The 17,287-nt window shown below is 41.3% G+C and overlaps 1 protein-coding gene across 2 annotated transcripts in view; it reads right to left on the bottom strand.

Annotated features, from left to right (window-relative positions):
- DOCK8 (dedicator of cytokinesis 8) overlaps positions 1 to 17,287 on the bottom strand; it is a 219,317-nt gene that overhangs the window by 147,775 nt on the left and 54,255 nt on the right. For both annotated transcript variants that reach the window (XM_081802802.1, XM_081802803.1), the window contains 2 exons: positions 8,775 to 8,950; positions 6,161 to 6,232 (listed from right to left, as the gene is read on the bottom strand). In XM_081802802.1, the coding sequence (XP_081658928.1) occupies positions 6,161 to 6,232; positions 8,775 to 8,950 (248 nt within the window). The remainder of the gene's footprint in view (positions 1 to 6,160; positions 6,233 to 8,774; positions 8,951 to 17,287) is intronic.

Consider the following 17,287-nt stretch of genomic DNA (forward strand, 5'->3'; position numbering starts at 1 on the left):
TATGAGCATGGGAGGGAACACAAGTGGTCATTACTCTACTCCCCTGCCCCCTAAGTGGGATTCAAAGCCATTATCACAGATAGCAAGGACATAAAAGACTATCCTTAGATATTACAGAGAAATGTAATATCAGCAAGGAGATAATTGAGGAATAAAAGAGCTAACTAAATCAGTGTTTGACTGCATGGTTATGGATGACAGAGACATGTCCATAGAAGGTGAAATGGCTTCATTAAGTATGGTCTTCCAGAGGAAGGTAGTTCCCCCCCCGCCCGCCCCACAGTGCATTAAAATATATGGGATAGAGTTTTTGGTTCATTCCTTTGACATGCTAATACAAATGCTTTTTCTGAAGTCTTCAGATCTTATTTCACTTGAAAGGAATATTTTGGGTAGGTTGAATTGGAACTAGATAAACCCTAAAGCCTTCTGATTTTCCAAATTTTATCTTAATTTCAAGAATAGAGAAATTATAGTGCTTATGAGGGGAACTCTACCCTGGATCATTAAATGAAACCTTCAATAACACTGAGTTGTCCCTTGTTTTTTTTTCCTGTTTTATATAATATCTTACTAACAGGTCTAATTGAAGTTATTTGTCAACTAGGCAGGGACAACTGAGCCATATTCTGTAATACTCTTTAATAAATATAATAAGCGGTAGCTAATCTATTACCATAGGCCAAGAAATCTTAGTACTTTACATATGTTAATTTATTTATTGCATATAATATCACTTATGTGGTAGACACTATTCTAATTCCTGTTTTTCTGATTAGGAAATTGAGGAACAAAAGAAATAGTTTGTCTTAGGTCACACAGCAAGTAAGTTGGGGAGCCAGGACTTGAATCCATTTACTCCTGCTCCAGAGAAACCATCATTCTATGAAATAATATAATAAACCATAGCAAAGTAACAGAGCGTACATTTAACGAGTAATTAATTACTGTCAGCAACTATCTTAGATTTCCATCTATTGATTTTAGGGCACAATTACAATTCATCCTTTTTAGATGACATTTCAGTGAGTTGTGACAAATGCATACAGTTGTGTAACCACCACCACAATCAAGATTTAGAACAGTTCCAACACTCTCAAAAGCCTCTAATGACCTTTTGCAGTCAATTCCTTTCCCCACCCCCAGACCCCGGCAACCACTGATCTGTTTTCTGTCCCTACAGCTCTGCCTTTTCCAGAATATCATACAAATAGAATCATGCATTATCTTTTTTGTCTGGCTTCTTTCACATTGCATAATGCAACTGATAGTCATCTCTATGGCCAGATGCATGAGTAATTTGTTCCATTTTAGTGCTGAGTAGCATTCCATTGTATGGATGTACCAGAGTCTGGTTATCCATTACCCCATTGCATATGATTTGGGTTGTTTCTAATGTTTGGCAATCACAAATAAAAGTGCTATAAATATTTGCATATAGATGTTTATGTGAACAGAAGTTTTCAGTTCACTTGGGTAAATACCTAGAAGTAGGAAGTCAGGTGGTATGATAGGTATATATGTAACTGGGATTCTAGGGTAGATAAGGGAAGGAAACTCAGTGATAGAAACAATATTCAGAGAGTATAGTAGCTTCCAGTTACAATAACAAGAATACAAGTTCAGGAATTTATATTTTATTTTGATCAATCATATCCAGCATTGGCAAGGATATGGAGGGACAGGGCAGTTTCATGCCCAGTTGGTAATGGAGTCAATCAGTAGAGCTTTCCTGGAAAAAATTTGGCAGTCCTTATGAGGATGCGTCATGTGCACGGACTCCACTTCTACCCTCAGAAATCCTCACATACATGTGTCCAGGCAAGTGTGCCTAGATGTCTATTGTGATATTACTTATAACTGTGAAAAATGGATACAATTTCAATGTCCATCAATAGAGAAAGATTCGATAACTTAATGATACATTCCTTTGCTCCTGGAATACCAGGCAGGGAGGGAGAGATCTCTGACATGGAAGGAATGTCAAAGATATTATTGAAAAAAATGATATTTTGTATATATATGTAACATATATACATATTTACCTATGTGTACTTACATAATACTTATGTAAAATACAAATATCCGTCTATATATTTGTGAGGGCATGAAAAGCTCTGGAAGCCCGCATAGCAACAATATTCGTGCATTAAGAGCGGGTTGAAGAGAAGGGCAGGGAGTGAGCGAGGAGTGAGGCAAGAGACCGCCTTCTACTTAATACACATCTACATGACTTGATTTCTTTCAAAATGAGCATGCATCATTTGACACATAAAATAACAAATTCAAAGGAGAGCTAATTAATCACTAAGTAACAACAGGCCAAAAAGCTTATAGCATCCTCCTCCAACATCCCAGGACACTGTTTATGAAGATGCAGAAAAAATGGAAACTCACCCAAATGAGCACACAACTTAATACCTGAATCTGGACAGAATCTCTGTGGATCAAATGGAGATGGCAGAATGATGTCCCATGCTTTGTCTCCCCAAAGGGGAACTCAAAGGAAAACAGACACTTCGTACTGTCCTTCCTGCCAGGCCCTGAGCAGTCAAGGTCTACATGAGCCAGAAATCTGAATGCTCCTTCTTCGTGGTAGAGGATTATGTATGGAGTCAGGGCCAGGCTCCACCTGGCTGCACTCCTTTCTCCCTTGCCTTTCTCTTTCTACCATCATTCAGCAATGCTTAAGAAACAACTCATAGAAAACAACTGAGCTAAAAATGTGTGCAGAGTTGGGAGATGAAGGGCGTCTGGCAACAGTATATTGGATTTTCCCCACAAATAAAGTATTATAGGTGCATATGGGGGCAGAATGATCTCTGGGAGGAGTGTGTGCTAGGAATGTATTTTCATGTTCAGAGTATCAGATTCAGAGTACCAAAGAATCAAACAGTGGGATAGAAAAAGGTGCTTCCTCTCTTAAACACCAGTCAAAGCTTCCAGAAACTGACAATGAGTTTCAGAGTTGCATACTTCTACTGAATTTCTGGGAAAGAAACTGGCCCATTATACAAGTGTGCAGAGAACAGGACCAGTGGCAATCCCCATCCCCAGTATGTTGCCAAAGATAAAGTTAAAGCAGATATCACTTTGTTTTATGGGGGAAGAAAAAGACACAAAAATTTGAATAAAATAAATATATGGATAATCATTGTTCCTACAGAAGAGATAAAAACAAATAGAGACACATAAGGGAACAGAAAAGCAATCAAGTGGCTAATGGTTTGGATTAACATTTTAATCTAAAATTCCCAGTAAATAATATCAGGTTTGTGAATGACATTTTAAGCAAGACAGCAAAAATGGAAATCACAAGGAAAATTATGAATACAGATTTGATTACATAAATAATTCTGAATGTTAAAAATTATAAGCAATTTTGAAAGGCAAAGAACATACTGGATAGGAATTTGTAATATATGCTGGACAAATAGTTAATATCCCTAACAATAAAGGTAGTCCTAGAGATAAACAGGCCCAGACAAATATATTAATAGAGGTGCACAAATTTCAAGAATAAACAGGACATGAAGGAAAAATTACAAGAGGGCCAACTAATATATGGACAAAGCTTTGCCCGATTTCATAATACAAAAATGCAAATCTCTTTACAAGTAAAATTGGAAATGTATTAAAAGATAACATCCAGTATTTTTGAGGATTCATGCACATATTGTTGATAATTTTCTGATATATTATTCCCAAATCCTTAAGTTTGTACATAACCCTAGACAGAGAAATTCCTCTTCTAGGGATTTATTCTGAAGGAAAAAAAAATCATAGATGTGCACAAAGATGTTACTGTATTGGGGTATAACACTGAAATTCAGGGAATCGTGTAAACATTAAAATTGGTTAAGTGAATTTTGATGTAAATATATCATGCAACCATTAAAAATTGTTGAGGAAGAGTATGTAATAGCAAACAGAGATAATCACCAGTTACTGTAAAAACCCAAAATAGCATCATGCTATAAAATAGTATTATAATCTGATTTAGTTTTTATACAAATATATATACAAAGAAATATGATGTGAAGGCTATGTATCAAATGTTAATGGCAGTTATCTGTCTATAGTAAATTAAGTGGTTTTTTTTTTCTCCTTTTGTTCCCTATGATCTCTAAAATTTCTAAAATGAGTATTCCAAAAGAATCCTTTTTTCTTTCACATTTGTGCATCATAGAGGGGGAAAAAACAATATTCCAATGGGAATTGCTATGAGGAATTAAAAAAAAAAAAAGTGTCCCAAGAAGCAAACAGAAACCAAGTGTAGTAAAACAGACCTTTCTATTTATTGTTCCTTCTCAGACTTTTTTAGAACCTTAATATCCAGAAAGTATCTCTAATTATAACATTTAAAAGCTTGAGAACAACTTGTTCTGAAATTTTTTATTTACTACCAGCAAAGCATAATCTTACTTGACTACCTGACAAACTTCGTTTTCCATTCATGTTGGAAATTAGAGCACACGGATTAGCATCTAACTTTCTCTTAATTACTATTTCTAAGCGGTTGCTTTCTTTTGCTCAGCTATTGAAAATAGTATGCTTACTGACATTACTCCAAAAAACATCAGCACAAATTCAATGGCACACTTCCAGGAGCTGGATAAAACCCAACCTCCACAGTCTTTCACTGTTTATCCCATAGGACAGTAATTCTTACCGGAGTACAGGAGAGGTGAGGAGAGCAGAATTTCAAACTATTTATGTCTTGATAAAGGCTCTCTGATGCTTTTTCTAATGGGATGTGTCCTCAGTCTGCAGACACTCCCCGCCCTGCTCCCCAACTCATACATACACATAGGCTGAGGATTTTCATGTGTCTACATGTTTCTCATGGGACAATACTGTCCAGGTCAGTGACATAGAGACAAAAAGCTCAAGACAATGTTGTAGAACATTTGACTAACCCAGGAGAGAAGGGCCCTTTTGACGGGAAGCCTAGCAAGTAATCTATTTCTTGGTTACAAATTTAAATGTTACCTTTGAACCTGAGGCCAAGTTTCAATTCATTTATTTTTCCCTCCTCGGAATTCATCAGAACGGAAACAAAACAAAAAGGCCCTATTCTTTATATTTAAAATGTAACTTTCTCCTTCCATAGGTGAATGGCTAACCAAACTGTGATAAATCGACACAGTGAAATATTCATCAGTGAAAAAAAGAAATGAGCTCTCCAGCCTTAAAGAGATGTGAAGGAAAAAGGCAAAACTATGGAGTCAGTAGAAAGGTAAGTGGTTGCCAGGGAGAGATGATTGTGGGGAGAACAGATTTTTTAGGGCAGGGGATACTGCGATAGTAGATACATGGCATTATACATTTGTCAAACTTGTAGGACCTAGGACACAAAAGATGAGCCCTAATGTAACCTATGGACTTTAGTTAATAATAATGTATCACTATGGGCTCATCAGTGCTAACAAATGCATCACGTATCTTAAGTAAGGTCCACCCAAGAAAGAATGAATCAGTCAGAGAAGGCTGCATAAAGAAAAAAAAAAAAAAAGAAAGAAATTTATCCTGGCCTTTAATCCATAGGTAGGATCTGACAGACAGGGGAAAGAGCGCAGGGCACAGGCAGAGGGGAACAGCAATGGCCAAGATGTGGAGGTAGGACTGAGCTGGTTATGCAGAGGAATAGTGAGGAAGAGGCACCAGGCCCAGCAGAAAGGAAGTGGATCTGGGAGATAAGGGAAATAAGTTTTAATACATACAGTGGAGCCAGAGTATTAAAGCCCTTGAAAGACAAACCAGCGGAGTTGATATCTGATAAGAGTAGGTAGTACAGAGCCTTAGCAGGCGTTTGAATAGGGGACAAGACAGTCAATCTGCTTTCATTACTCATGAATTTTGTATTTTGTATTTAAACAGTCACCTCCTTGCTAAAATTCCTTTGGAACAGTGATGTGGGCACGTGTGCAACAAACAAACTAAAACCCAAACCAAACCAAACCAAACCAACTAACAAAACCCCGACTCAAGATGTTAACAGTAAGGGGAACTGATGGGAGGTGGTATATCAGAACTCCCAGTACTTTCTATTCAGTTTTCCTGTAAACCTAGAACTGCACCTGAAAATTTTCATTAAAAAACAACTGTAAAAGCTAACAATATATGTATATATGTAAAGAGAAAAGAAAAAGGAGCTTACTTTTGGTTCACGATTAGCCATTCCCGAATATAAGTCTGAACACAGTCCCTGACATGAGGGTCCAGTTCAACCCTAATGAGGTGGAAAATGAAATAAAATCATGTTAGTACCGGATAAAGACAACAAAACAATCCCTTATCATAACCAAGGAGAGCAGCATGATTCAACTCCGTATCAAGCGAGAACGCCAGGGGCATTCCTCCCCATTCATCAAGTGTCTGGAGCATTCCTCAGGCGACAGCATTTTTACTTTGATGAGAGAAACATATTGGCATTTGATGCTTTGTGGGTTTTTTTATTATAGAGAATCATGTTAAACTATACCTATCCCTTAAAGGCATTCCAACACCAGACAGGTAGAACTAGCTGTAATCACATACATAACCAGAAAAATAAGTATAAATACCAAGTTCTCACAGGGGTAATTTGGGCATATTTTTTGCTCATGTGTAACCTTGTTAGGACACGCGCATTTCCCTTTCGGAAAGCCATGACGAAGAACAGCTGTCTTGTGCTTCGAGGAGTTGACACTGGCTTTGGTCGGTGATTCTTAATTGGGGCAGTTCTTGTCATACCTGCATAAGAGCGTGCCATGAGAGATACTTTCCAAGGGTGCCAGAGTCTTGAAATAACCAATTCCACAGAGTAGCAAAGCTTTTTGCTGTTTTTCCAAGTGTTTTGGTATTAGAGATGAATGGGTCTAAACACTACATACTAAATACTGACTGCCCAAACCCTAGCCCCATCCCTTATTAGCTATGTGGCCTCGGGCCATCCTTCTATGCCTCAGGGTCCTCATCTTAGAGTACTATTCATAGAGGAGTGCCTCCTTCAGAGAGCTGTGATGAGGATTAACTAAGTCAATGTGGAAGCGCTTAGAAGCGTGTCTGGCACATAGTAGGACCCATGGAGGATAGCTCATGCCTCCGACCCACTTACCATGCCCTAGGTACTGATGTAACCACCGTACACATGTTAATTCGGTTATTTCTCTCTTTTTGAAAAAACTCAGTAATTCTCCCGAGGGCATGGGCATGCACTATTACTCTCATTTTGCAGAAGAGTGAGATGAGAAGGACCTGGCTCAAAATCACCCAGCAGGCGAAGAGCAGGGACTTAAATCCGGGCCTTTCACCTGTGGAGTGCAGGCTTCTAACCAGCACACTGTCAGAGCTCACCATGAAGTTCTGGGTCAACGGGAATCAGCTGTTGTTTACTCTGGTGATGACGATGATGCTTTCCTGGGTTTTGATTATAATGGCAGACTTTTCAACCTCTGAAATAGCAGAGGTTGTTTTAAAGTCATCAGACAGACAGTGTGAGCTAGAAGTTCTGATTGCAAGGCAATATTATACTAAATTACTGATGCTAAGGAAAAAAACCTGCCTCTTTAACCAAAATTCAAAAATCCCATCTCTAAATTTATTTTAAGTATCTTAAATAGGATTTTCCAAGACTCTGACCTCATTTGAAAATAATTAAATAAGCAACCATAAATTTCAGACAAGGAAATGATATGAAATGATTCTGTCAATGGTGACAAAAATAGACCTAACCTACATGAAAGTTACCCTTGAATAAATGGGCTGACAACGGGAGAAATGTTTTCCACTGTTTGTTTTCTGGGGAGTGAATATTTCTAAAACGTCTGAGCTGAGCACATGATGAGCTCTCCTATGTGAATAAGAACTATCGAAACTGGAGAGCAAAGACTCATAATAATACCATATCACTGTCACCCCACATCCTTAAACTATGATGGAAGAAAATCCAAATGAGAACTAGAATATACTGCACAGTACTGGGGCGGGGACTGTGTTTCATGATCTCCCTCCGGGGACTTCTTTTGGGGAAGGTGACGACGAGGTTGAAAATGTCCAGGAGAGAGACGTGTATCTTAATTCTGTTTTGAAAATAAATGCAAATAAAAGTTCATCTTAAACCTCTAAAGAGGTATTGCTTTTTCCACCATGGAAGTACCAAGAGTTTCATTGGGATATAATTCCATTGTTCGCTACAGAGAGCTAATGCCCGCACCTAGAAACACATAGACTAACCCACCGTAGAAACTCAAGCTCTAACCAGCTCTTCACATATTCACTCTCCAGAGCTTTCCCCACTGCCACCCCACTTGGCAAAACTTTCTTCCAAGGAAGGAACTTTGCCCTACTCACATAGTAGATGCTCAATAAATGTGGGTTGAACTTGTCTGGGACTTGATCCCGTCTCTTAGGTGGAAACAATTCAAATGCTTCTGAATCATTTCACTGATTATTACTGAAAAACTTGACATTTTTACAAATGGAGAAACTGAGGCTCTGGGAGCTCACGGGAGTCGCCCAAGGTCCAGGCTCCCAGGCCTCCCCCTGCACCTCTCCTCCTCTCCTTGAGCATCCCCTTAACTGGCTTAGTCCCCACATGCCTTTTCAAAGCCTCTGGTCAAACCAATTTAAAAACGATCACAGGTGCTAGTAATATGCAGTCATCCTGTACACCCCCTTAATGGATCTGAGTAACTTTAGTTTCAAAAGAAGTCCAGACTTAAGGCATCTCCCCTGCTCACCGATAACAGTCACGACATCACACGCATCTACAGTTTAGGAACACAATTTACCCTTCCTCCGGTAAAGAAGGCTGCAAAGTGCGACATTCCTTTGGCGTGAACACCACGTCCAAGTCATCTTCAGTGAAGTCTCCCAGCTCCTGGGCGAGCTCCGCATCCAGGCTGTTCAGCTGTGTCATCAGAAGTCCTTCAAAGTCCACCGGCTCCACCGGGTCATAAAACTGAGGCTGCAGAGATAAGGAGAAGGAAAAGGACGTTCCCACAAGGTTTCCAGAAAAAGCACCAAGGCGACAGTCGGCGAGCCCCGGGCCTGCCCCTTCCATTCAGCAAGGGCTTGCCTCCGAGTGCACAGCCCAGTGGAGCGGTCTTCTGAGGGGCCTGTCAGACAGAGAGGCAGTGATATGGAAAGGGAAAGAGACACTGCACGGGAAGTCAAGTCAGAACACGGCGAGGCACCCAAATCACACCCCAAGGCAGAATTTTTCTCTGCTTAATTCCATCTTGATGAGGAATCCTGAGGAGATCCAAAATGAGATCACGAGGCTTTGCTGAATTTTATAATTTCCCCTGCAAAAGCTCTCTGAGGCCATGTTTACCCCAGTACAGTGAAGTAGTGCATGGAGGCAATTTTCCAGAAATTCGGGCCAACTCAACACTCCTTTTGTGTGAGTATTGAGGCGCCGTGTTTCCTTTGGCCTGACTTTTCCTATATGTTGCTTCTTGAAAGCACTTCATACATAATCACAGCCCATGGTGAGCCAGACTTGGTGGTGGTGATTTCCAGAGGCTTCTGGACTGACTCCTGCTGGGCAGGAAGACATTTTCACCGGGGCTGCAGTTAAATGAGTAAACTAAAGGCAATTGGCTGATTTTACCTAGGCCTAAATGTACTCCCTTTTATTTTTATTTATTTTTTAATGTTCTCCCTTTTAAAGGATTGTTTTGTTTTGCTCTTCGACTATATCCACGTGCAGTGGGAAAGGACAAAAGCAATGACAGAAGTGGATGGGAATTCGAAATAGAATTTTCTCTAGTCAACAAAAGAAACAGTTGGCAATCAAGCAACCATTTTTTTTTCTTGTCTGTGAAGTCCCCAAACAGGAACCATTGCCTTAAGGAAGTAAATGAATCAGATCGAGTGGAGCTGTGGGATGATGAGAATACCAGCAGCTCCGTGGGGTTCATTTATGGCAGGCTATTTGGAATCACCAGCCCAAGGAGGTACTGTTCTCTACTCCCCCCGCCCCCGACCATGGACCAATAAAACAAACACTCCAGACTCTCGACTTGTACTGCCTCCATGTGAAATGAGGCCAGATCCAAAGGAAATGCTATCAAAACCGGTTTTTCACCAGCCTGAAACCATACACCAGACTCGATGTGAGGGCTCCACATTGGAGAGGAGGGACAGGGCACTGCTTGCTGTTCGAGAGGCAAAGGACATAAAATCAGAGAAGGTAGATGTTGCTGCCCTCCCTCCTCCCACCCTTGCCGTTCCTGGTCATGGTGGAGACCTGAGTGACGTGCTGGGGACTGAGGACAAAGAGAAGAACTGAGGCAACATGTGCCCTCCTCCTTCTCTGAGATTCTGGAAGGTGGCTGGCTTACATAATGTCCTGGGCCGCAGGGACAAAGGGGGCAGAAGGGAAGCAACAGGATATATTTTGGTGGAGGAGAGCAGAGACATCTCTAGCTCCGCATGGCTCCCATACGCTGTGACAGAAAGACAGGGAAGTTTCTTGGGGGGACCTGCAGGTCAGCTAAGGAGAAGACCATAGGGCTTAGAGGGTGCCTCTCAAAATGAAGAGACAGGGACCAGCAGGGGCTCAGGGAGCTGGAGATCAGCCTGGGCAGAAGCCAGATGGGGACAGAGTTTGCAAAAGGCCACTAGTGACCTCTGCCAGAGAAAATGGCAGGCATTGTCTATGCAGACCTTCTTAAGACCAACCAACCCCAAAGTAGAAAGTGAATTTTCCCACCCCTTACCACAACCCAGTACAGAGCGTTCAGAGTCAGGAACTGAAATAGAAAACTGCATTTTTTGCATACCCAGTCTTATTATTGCAAAGTTGATACCCAGGAAGCCAATAATTATGGAGCACTTACTATGTGCCAAGAAACTGGCTAGGTCATTATATACATTATGTCATGTCATCCTCACTAAAGCCTATGAGGTACACATTCTTACTAACCCCATTCTACAGATGAGGACACTGAAGGCTAGAGATTTAATAATTTGCCCATGGCTCCACAGCTGGGAAGGAGGCCCTCTGGAATTCAAACCCAGGCAGACTCATGTTCTTAACCACAGTGGTTGTGTTTTCTCTTGAAGGCATTTTAGGGAATCTGTACTTCCAGAAATACTTAAAACACAAGGCAATAGTAAGTGTGTTTGGAAGAGGGTGAAAACTACCTTTACCATACTACCCACAAGTTCCACTTTGTATTTCTCATGAGCCCAGCTGCTCAAAGTAATGACATAAAGTAATTAATTAATTACAGTAATAACAAATGTAAATTTATTATGAAGAATGTCAATCCCTCAAGCCGAGACACTTTAAATATATACTTAAAAATAAATTATACTGGGCGCCTGGGTGGCTCAGTTGGTTAAGCGACTGCCTTCGGCTCAGGTCATGATCCCGGAGTCCTGGGATCGAGTCCCACATCGGGCTCCCGGCTCATCGGGGAGCCTGCTTCTCCTTCTGACCCTCTCCCCCTCATGCTGTTTCTCTGTCTCTCTCTCTTTCTCTCAAATAAATAAATAAATAAAATCTTTAAAAAAAAAATTATACTGAAGCACAATTTGGAAGCATTGTGACGCTAGCATTAATCACTAGTAAGTAGAAGCTTCCACAGAGAAATGGCATTTGTGCAAAATCATCGGAGAGAAGAAAATTCAGGTCCAGCCAACGTAGTAGACTTGTCGTGACCCTGAAAGCCAGAGCTACAAATGATGACAAACCTGGCTGAGAGCAGCACCTGTTACCTACAGGACAGGCTGTCTAGGAACCTGGGTGACAAGGACGGATGACTCCCTCCTTCAGGAAGGGTTTCCTGAGTGTCTGCTGAATGCCAGTCACTGAGCAGGGCGGGGGAGGGGTACAGAAGAGTCAGGTAGCTCCTCTCCAGCATCTTTCCAGAGATCTCTAGTCAGCCATGAGATGGTGCAGTTTGCCACATTCTCACAGATAAATCATCCTATGTTTGAAGAGGGCAGCCATGATAAAGGACACGGTAACCTCACTGAGCACTAACTGTGGGGCCATGTGCCAAGTGTCATCGATATACGGGTTTGATCGTAAAGTCAAACTCTCGAGGTCGCATATATTTCAGGACTGAGCAGACTGTAAACATCAACCATATGAGAGAATTACTGAGTATGGTTCCAGCGCAACAGACAAGGTGACATTTGACTACTCTCCCCTACTCTTTCTACACTGAAATGGACAAGGGAGGAAACTGTCCATTCCTAATGTGATGTAAACTACTCTTTGGCAAGTAGGTGGAGACCCGAAGTACTGTGAACAGGGTCTCCGAGGACGTTGTTCTGCTTGCAAATTCACATAATAACCAGGAACCTGGGGCGCCTGGGTGGCTCAGTCATTGGGTGTCTGCCTTCGGCTCAGGTCATGATCCCAGGGGTCCTGGGATCGAGCCCTGCATCAGGCTCCCTGCTCAGCGGGAAGCCTGCTTCTCCCTCTCCCACTCCCCCTACTTGTGTTACCTCTCTTGCTGTGTCTCTCTGTCAAATAAATAAAATATTAAAAAAAAAAAAAACAGGAACCAAAAGAGATTTCTGTTTTCTAAACTCTGAAGTCTGCATCTCAAGAGTTGGTTTTATTTTGAAGCAATCAACACATACACACAAGCACATACACTATGCTGATCTAGGGATAAGCAAAGGGAGGAAACAAATATTGAACAGAATTGCAGTGGTATTTTATTTCATTGGGGGCTGAAGTTTGAGAACAGGGTGGGGGGATGGTCTAAGGTCAGTCCTTAAGGCAAGACTGGGGCTCTTGGGAACTTAAAAGCCAGACAGGAAAATTAACTATTTTGTTTTCTCTGCTGTTGAGTACATATGGCCTGTTAGTCAGTGAAGACCCAAGACTAGATTAAATGGTATAATCCAAAGTAATTCCAAGAAAGTCCCCTTAGACCATGAATTACGACATTGCCACCATCACTTGTTAAAATAATAGAAGAAAAAACCCCAAATAATCAAAATAGAAACCAAAAAAAAAAAAAAAACCCTTCAAAAAAAAACAACAAAACTCTTAAGACGACAAATAATCCTAAATCAGGTTTTATCTATCATGACTGTCGACTTTGCTAGGCTGAACTACATTCCCCGAATTTACTTCCTAGTATGTTTCTAGTCAGCGTGGGCTCCAGGATGTTTCTCTTGCTACAGCTAATTTGGAGCATACATACACCTTCTACTGATACAACCAAACACTAATTTAGGTGCTGCTGTTGAAGGGATATTACTAATGTAATTAAAGTCCCTAATCAGTTGACTTTAAGTCAATGTAAAGGGAGACTCCCCTGGGTGGCCTGACTTAATCAGGTGGATGCTGACTTAATCAGGTGACAGCCACCTCCTAGTTCAGGGACTCCAGGCTTGAGCTCCTGTCCATGGAGCTCCAGCTTGCTTATGATCTTGCCTTCCTGACTGCTCTGTGGACTCGCTTAGCCAGCCCCCACCAGTGGGTAAGCCAATTCTCTGCAATCAACTCCTTAATATCCGTGCATATGCATCTCCTCCTGGTTCCACTGCTCTGACTAAACCTGGACTAATCTGTCTACTTCCATTCATTTAACAAATACTTCCCGGGGTCCTACGGTGGTCCAGCTCTAGGTGAGGAGACACAGTCATTGCCCCGGAAGCAATTTTCAACACTTCTCTAGTGAAGACTTGTGCAGTCTTTCTCTCTAGTTACTTTTTGCAGAGGCCTCATTGACAGAAGACTAGAAACACACAAGAAGATTATAAATACCCTAAACGCTTCAATTATTCACAGCCAGAAATCCATGTTTTAATTAAGGGAGTTTGAGCTTTTCCTTGTCCCCTTATGCACATCAAAGGCTAGTTCTCCTGACATGAATTGGATTCAATTTGTTCTGAAACTGACAATTCCTACAGCACCAGAACCGTATCTGTTTAAAATGAATCTGTATAGGGGCGCCTGGGTGGCTCTGTCGTTAAGCATCTGCCTTCGGCTCAGGTCATGATCCCAGGGTCCTGGGATTGAGCCCCGCATCGAAGCCTGCTTCTCCCTCTCCCACTCCCTCTGCTTGTGTTCCCTCTCTCGCTGTCTCTTTCTCTGTCAAATAAATAAATAAAATCTTTAAAAAAAAAAATTAAAAAGTAAAATAAATTAAAAAAATAAAATAAAATGAATCTGTATAGCTCCCAGCACAGTGTAGTATTCAGAGAGCACACTGATAGCAGATTAAAATAACAAATCTGGGTAATACTTCACAAATAAGGATGCTGAAAAACAGAAAGGTTAAATGACAGGAAATCGCAAGGGTCCTTTGTTACAGCTTTGGGGAGGGGTGGGGTTGCTTCATGCTGCTCTGTGCAGGGCTGGGGGTAGAGGTGTGGGGTCTCCAGGGGTACTGGCCTAGTACCCTCACATGTGTGTACCCCTATGGAGGGTGGTCCTCAAATCTACCTGGCTGTTCATGAGAGAGGTCTTGTCAAAGTCACCCAAGACTCCCCTGTTGCCAGATTCAGTGGACATTGCTCAGTCCTGGTTTATCTACAGTATGGGACATGGTTAATCACTCCCTCTTTCTTGCAATACTTCATTCAGATGGAGGGTGACACAGTCTCTGAAAGCTCATATACCAGGAAACAAATTGGGATGGTTGGTCACTCTACCTGTTTCTAGGTTGTCCTCCTATGATGCAGTGCTCCAGGATTCAGTCCTAAAATGTCTTTGCTTCTCAATCTGCATTCACTCCCAGATGAACTCATCTACTCCCATGGCTTTAAATACCATTTTTTTTTTAAATTACAAATTTATATCTTTGCCCTGAAATCCAGGTTAACTTTTCCAACTACATCCAAACATCACCATCTGGTGGTCTAACAGGACTCTCAAACACAACAAATTCAAAACTAATTTTTAATTTTCCTGCTGATCTTTTCTTCCCATATCTCCCAAGTCTTGGCATCTCGGGGAGTGGCAAATCCATTCTGCTGGTTGCCCAGAGCAAAACCTTCAGAGTTAATGTTGGTTTCTCTCTTTCTCTTATGCCTTACATACTGTCCATCAGAAAATCCCATCCACTTTACTTCTGAAATATATTCAGCATCCAACCTTTTCACCTTCTCTACTGGCATCACTCTCTATAACCCTATTCCAGAGTTATTGTGACAACTTCCTAACACCCTCCCCACCCCAGTCTACTCTCCACATAGCAACCACAGTGATCCTTATAAAAGGAACTCTATAAGTCATCTTTATAAAAAGTCAGATCATGCCTGGCCTCTGGCTCAATGCTTCCAGAGACTTCCCATCTTAATCAGAGTAAGAGCCGAAGTTCTTCTGAGGTCTCTGAGCCCTGCTTTCCCTTTGATCTCATCTCCTCATGCCCACTCTGCTCAGCTCATACTCCACTTCCTTGCTGTTGCTGGAGCAGACCACATACTCTTGCCTTGGGGACTTTGCACTTGCTGTTCCTTCTGACTAGAATACTCTTCCTTCAGCTACCTCTCAAGTTCATGCAGAATTCTTCCCAAGTGTTTCCTTTCCAATAGACACCCAAATAGCTCCTCTTCTGTATCATCTCTCTATCCTCTTTCCCTTTTATTCTTCAAGGCACTTAAGCCCCTTGATATAGTCTGCATTCACTTACTTGTCTATCTCTCATTCTAGAACATAGGTTCCATGAGGCTAGACCCTTTGTTGTATTCACTAGCATATCCCCAGCTCCTAGAGCAGTACCTAGCACAGAGTTGAGACCCAATACATATTTCTGGAAGGAAGGAAGGAAGGAAGGAAGGAAGGAAGGAAGGAAGGAAGGAAGGAAGGAAGGAAGGGAGGGAGGAAGGGAGGGAGGGAGGGAGGGAGGGAGGGAGGGAGGGAGGGATATTTAAGACAATCCTCTCCACTCTCTACAATATTTAAGTAAACAGAGCTGAGAACATAAGGTTCTTCCCCTTCAATGATTTCAAAGTACTTCATGGCTTAGATTCAACAATGCTCCCCTGCTTCTCCCAATGTCAATCTTCCACTGTACTACTGAGTAGAAGATGCTGACAGGCCATCATGAGCATCAACCTATTTTTGCCAAGATACTTTGATGTCCCTGCTTTTCAATGACAGAAATAAAACTCCTGCTCGGCATGCAGGCTGCCACTCTGTCATTTTATGTTCCATTGTGAATCTGCCACGAAAACTATATTGAGGTCTTCATTTCCATCATGGCCCCTCAAGGGAAATCAATGAAACCTAAGGACAGCCCAACTCCTTGACAGATGAAGCACAAAAGAACAATAGCATCAGAAAAATTTAAAAGAACCATATTTATCAAGTGATCTAACATTTTGGTCATCCTTGGTAGTAAAAGCAAAAGGTTGCTTTATTGCACAGAAGCTTAAACACATTACACATAAACACAATACAAAAATGAATGCCTTCTAAAGTATGAGACTTTTTTTCTTTTACATAAATGTTATACACAAACATCTCATGTAACCCTGGTGTTTAGGATGTGGCTTTTTCAAACATCCTTTTCTCCCGCAAGAACTGTTACATTCCAGCTGATTCATTCCATTTCACTTCAAATCTTTTCTATTCTCATTTTTAAAAATAGAATTTTTCCCTCTATGAAAATGTAGGTTAAGGTTATTAACCAAGTATAGTGTCTCAAATCCTCCTTTCTACTTTAGGACAGAGATCCCAACCTTTTCCTGTAGTTCACTCTCCTTTCGACTTTGAATGATCAGAAAATAGTTTTAGTATTTTAATGAAGATGTCAACTATAAAGTCATTTGCCTGTGTAGATGGCTGGCATGAGAGGATGTCTGGTCGACCTGCCCACAAGGCTGTGGCAATGGAGGATGCCAAGGCCAATGTGCAATGCTACACACAGGTGAGTCTACACACAGGGTCATGCTCTCTGACACTGGTCACAAACAACTCTGGCAAGAGTGTCAAGGAGACCCAGGGCAGGTCTATCATCATATCACCAGGTCTAAAAAGCCAACTTGAAACAGTCGATCCTCTTCACAGTCCACAATGCAAGAGTTTAAAATATTTTATGTACTTTGAAAACACACATACATCCCAGCTGACATTTACAATTAGAGTTAAAAAACAAAGATCCAATAAAACCACACACACAACCACACACCCTTTCTCTCATGTGATTGATCTGATTTACAACAGAAGCCACTATATTTATATAAGGATATATCCATAGGGTTAGCAATGGTCCTTGCCCACCACATTTTCTGAAATCCAGAGCAACTCGGACCACAAAAGAAACTACCTTTCTTTATGTTTTTTGCTCCTATTTGGAATACTTCTACCTATGTAGGTTCT

This window comes from Leptonychotes weddellii, chromosome 14 (assembly GCF_054177405.1).
Source record: "Leptonychotes weddellii isolate Sample4059 chromosome 14, ASM5417740v2, whole genome shotgun sequence".
NCBI lineage: Eukaryota > Metazoa > Chordata > Mammalia > Carnivora > Phocidae > Leptonychotes > Leptonychotes weddellii.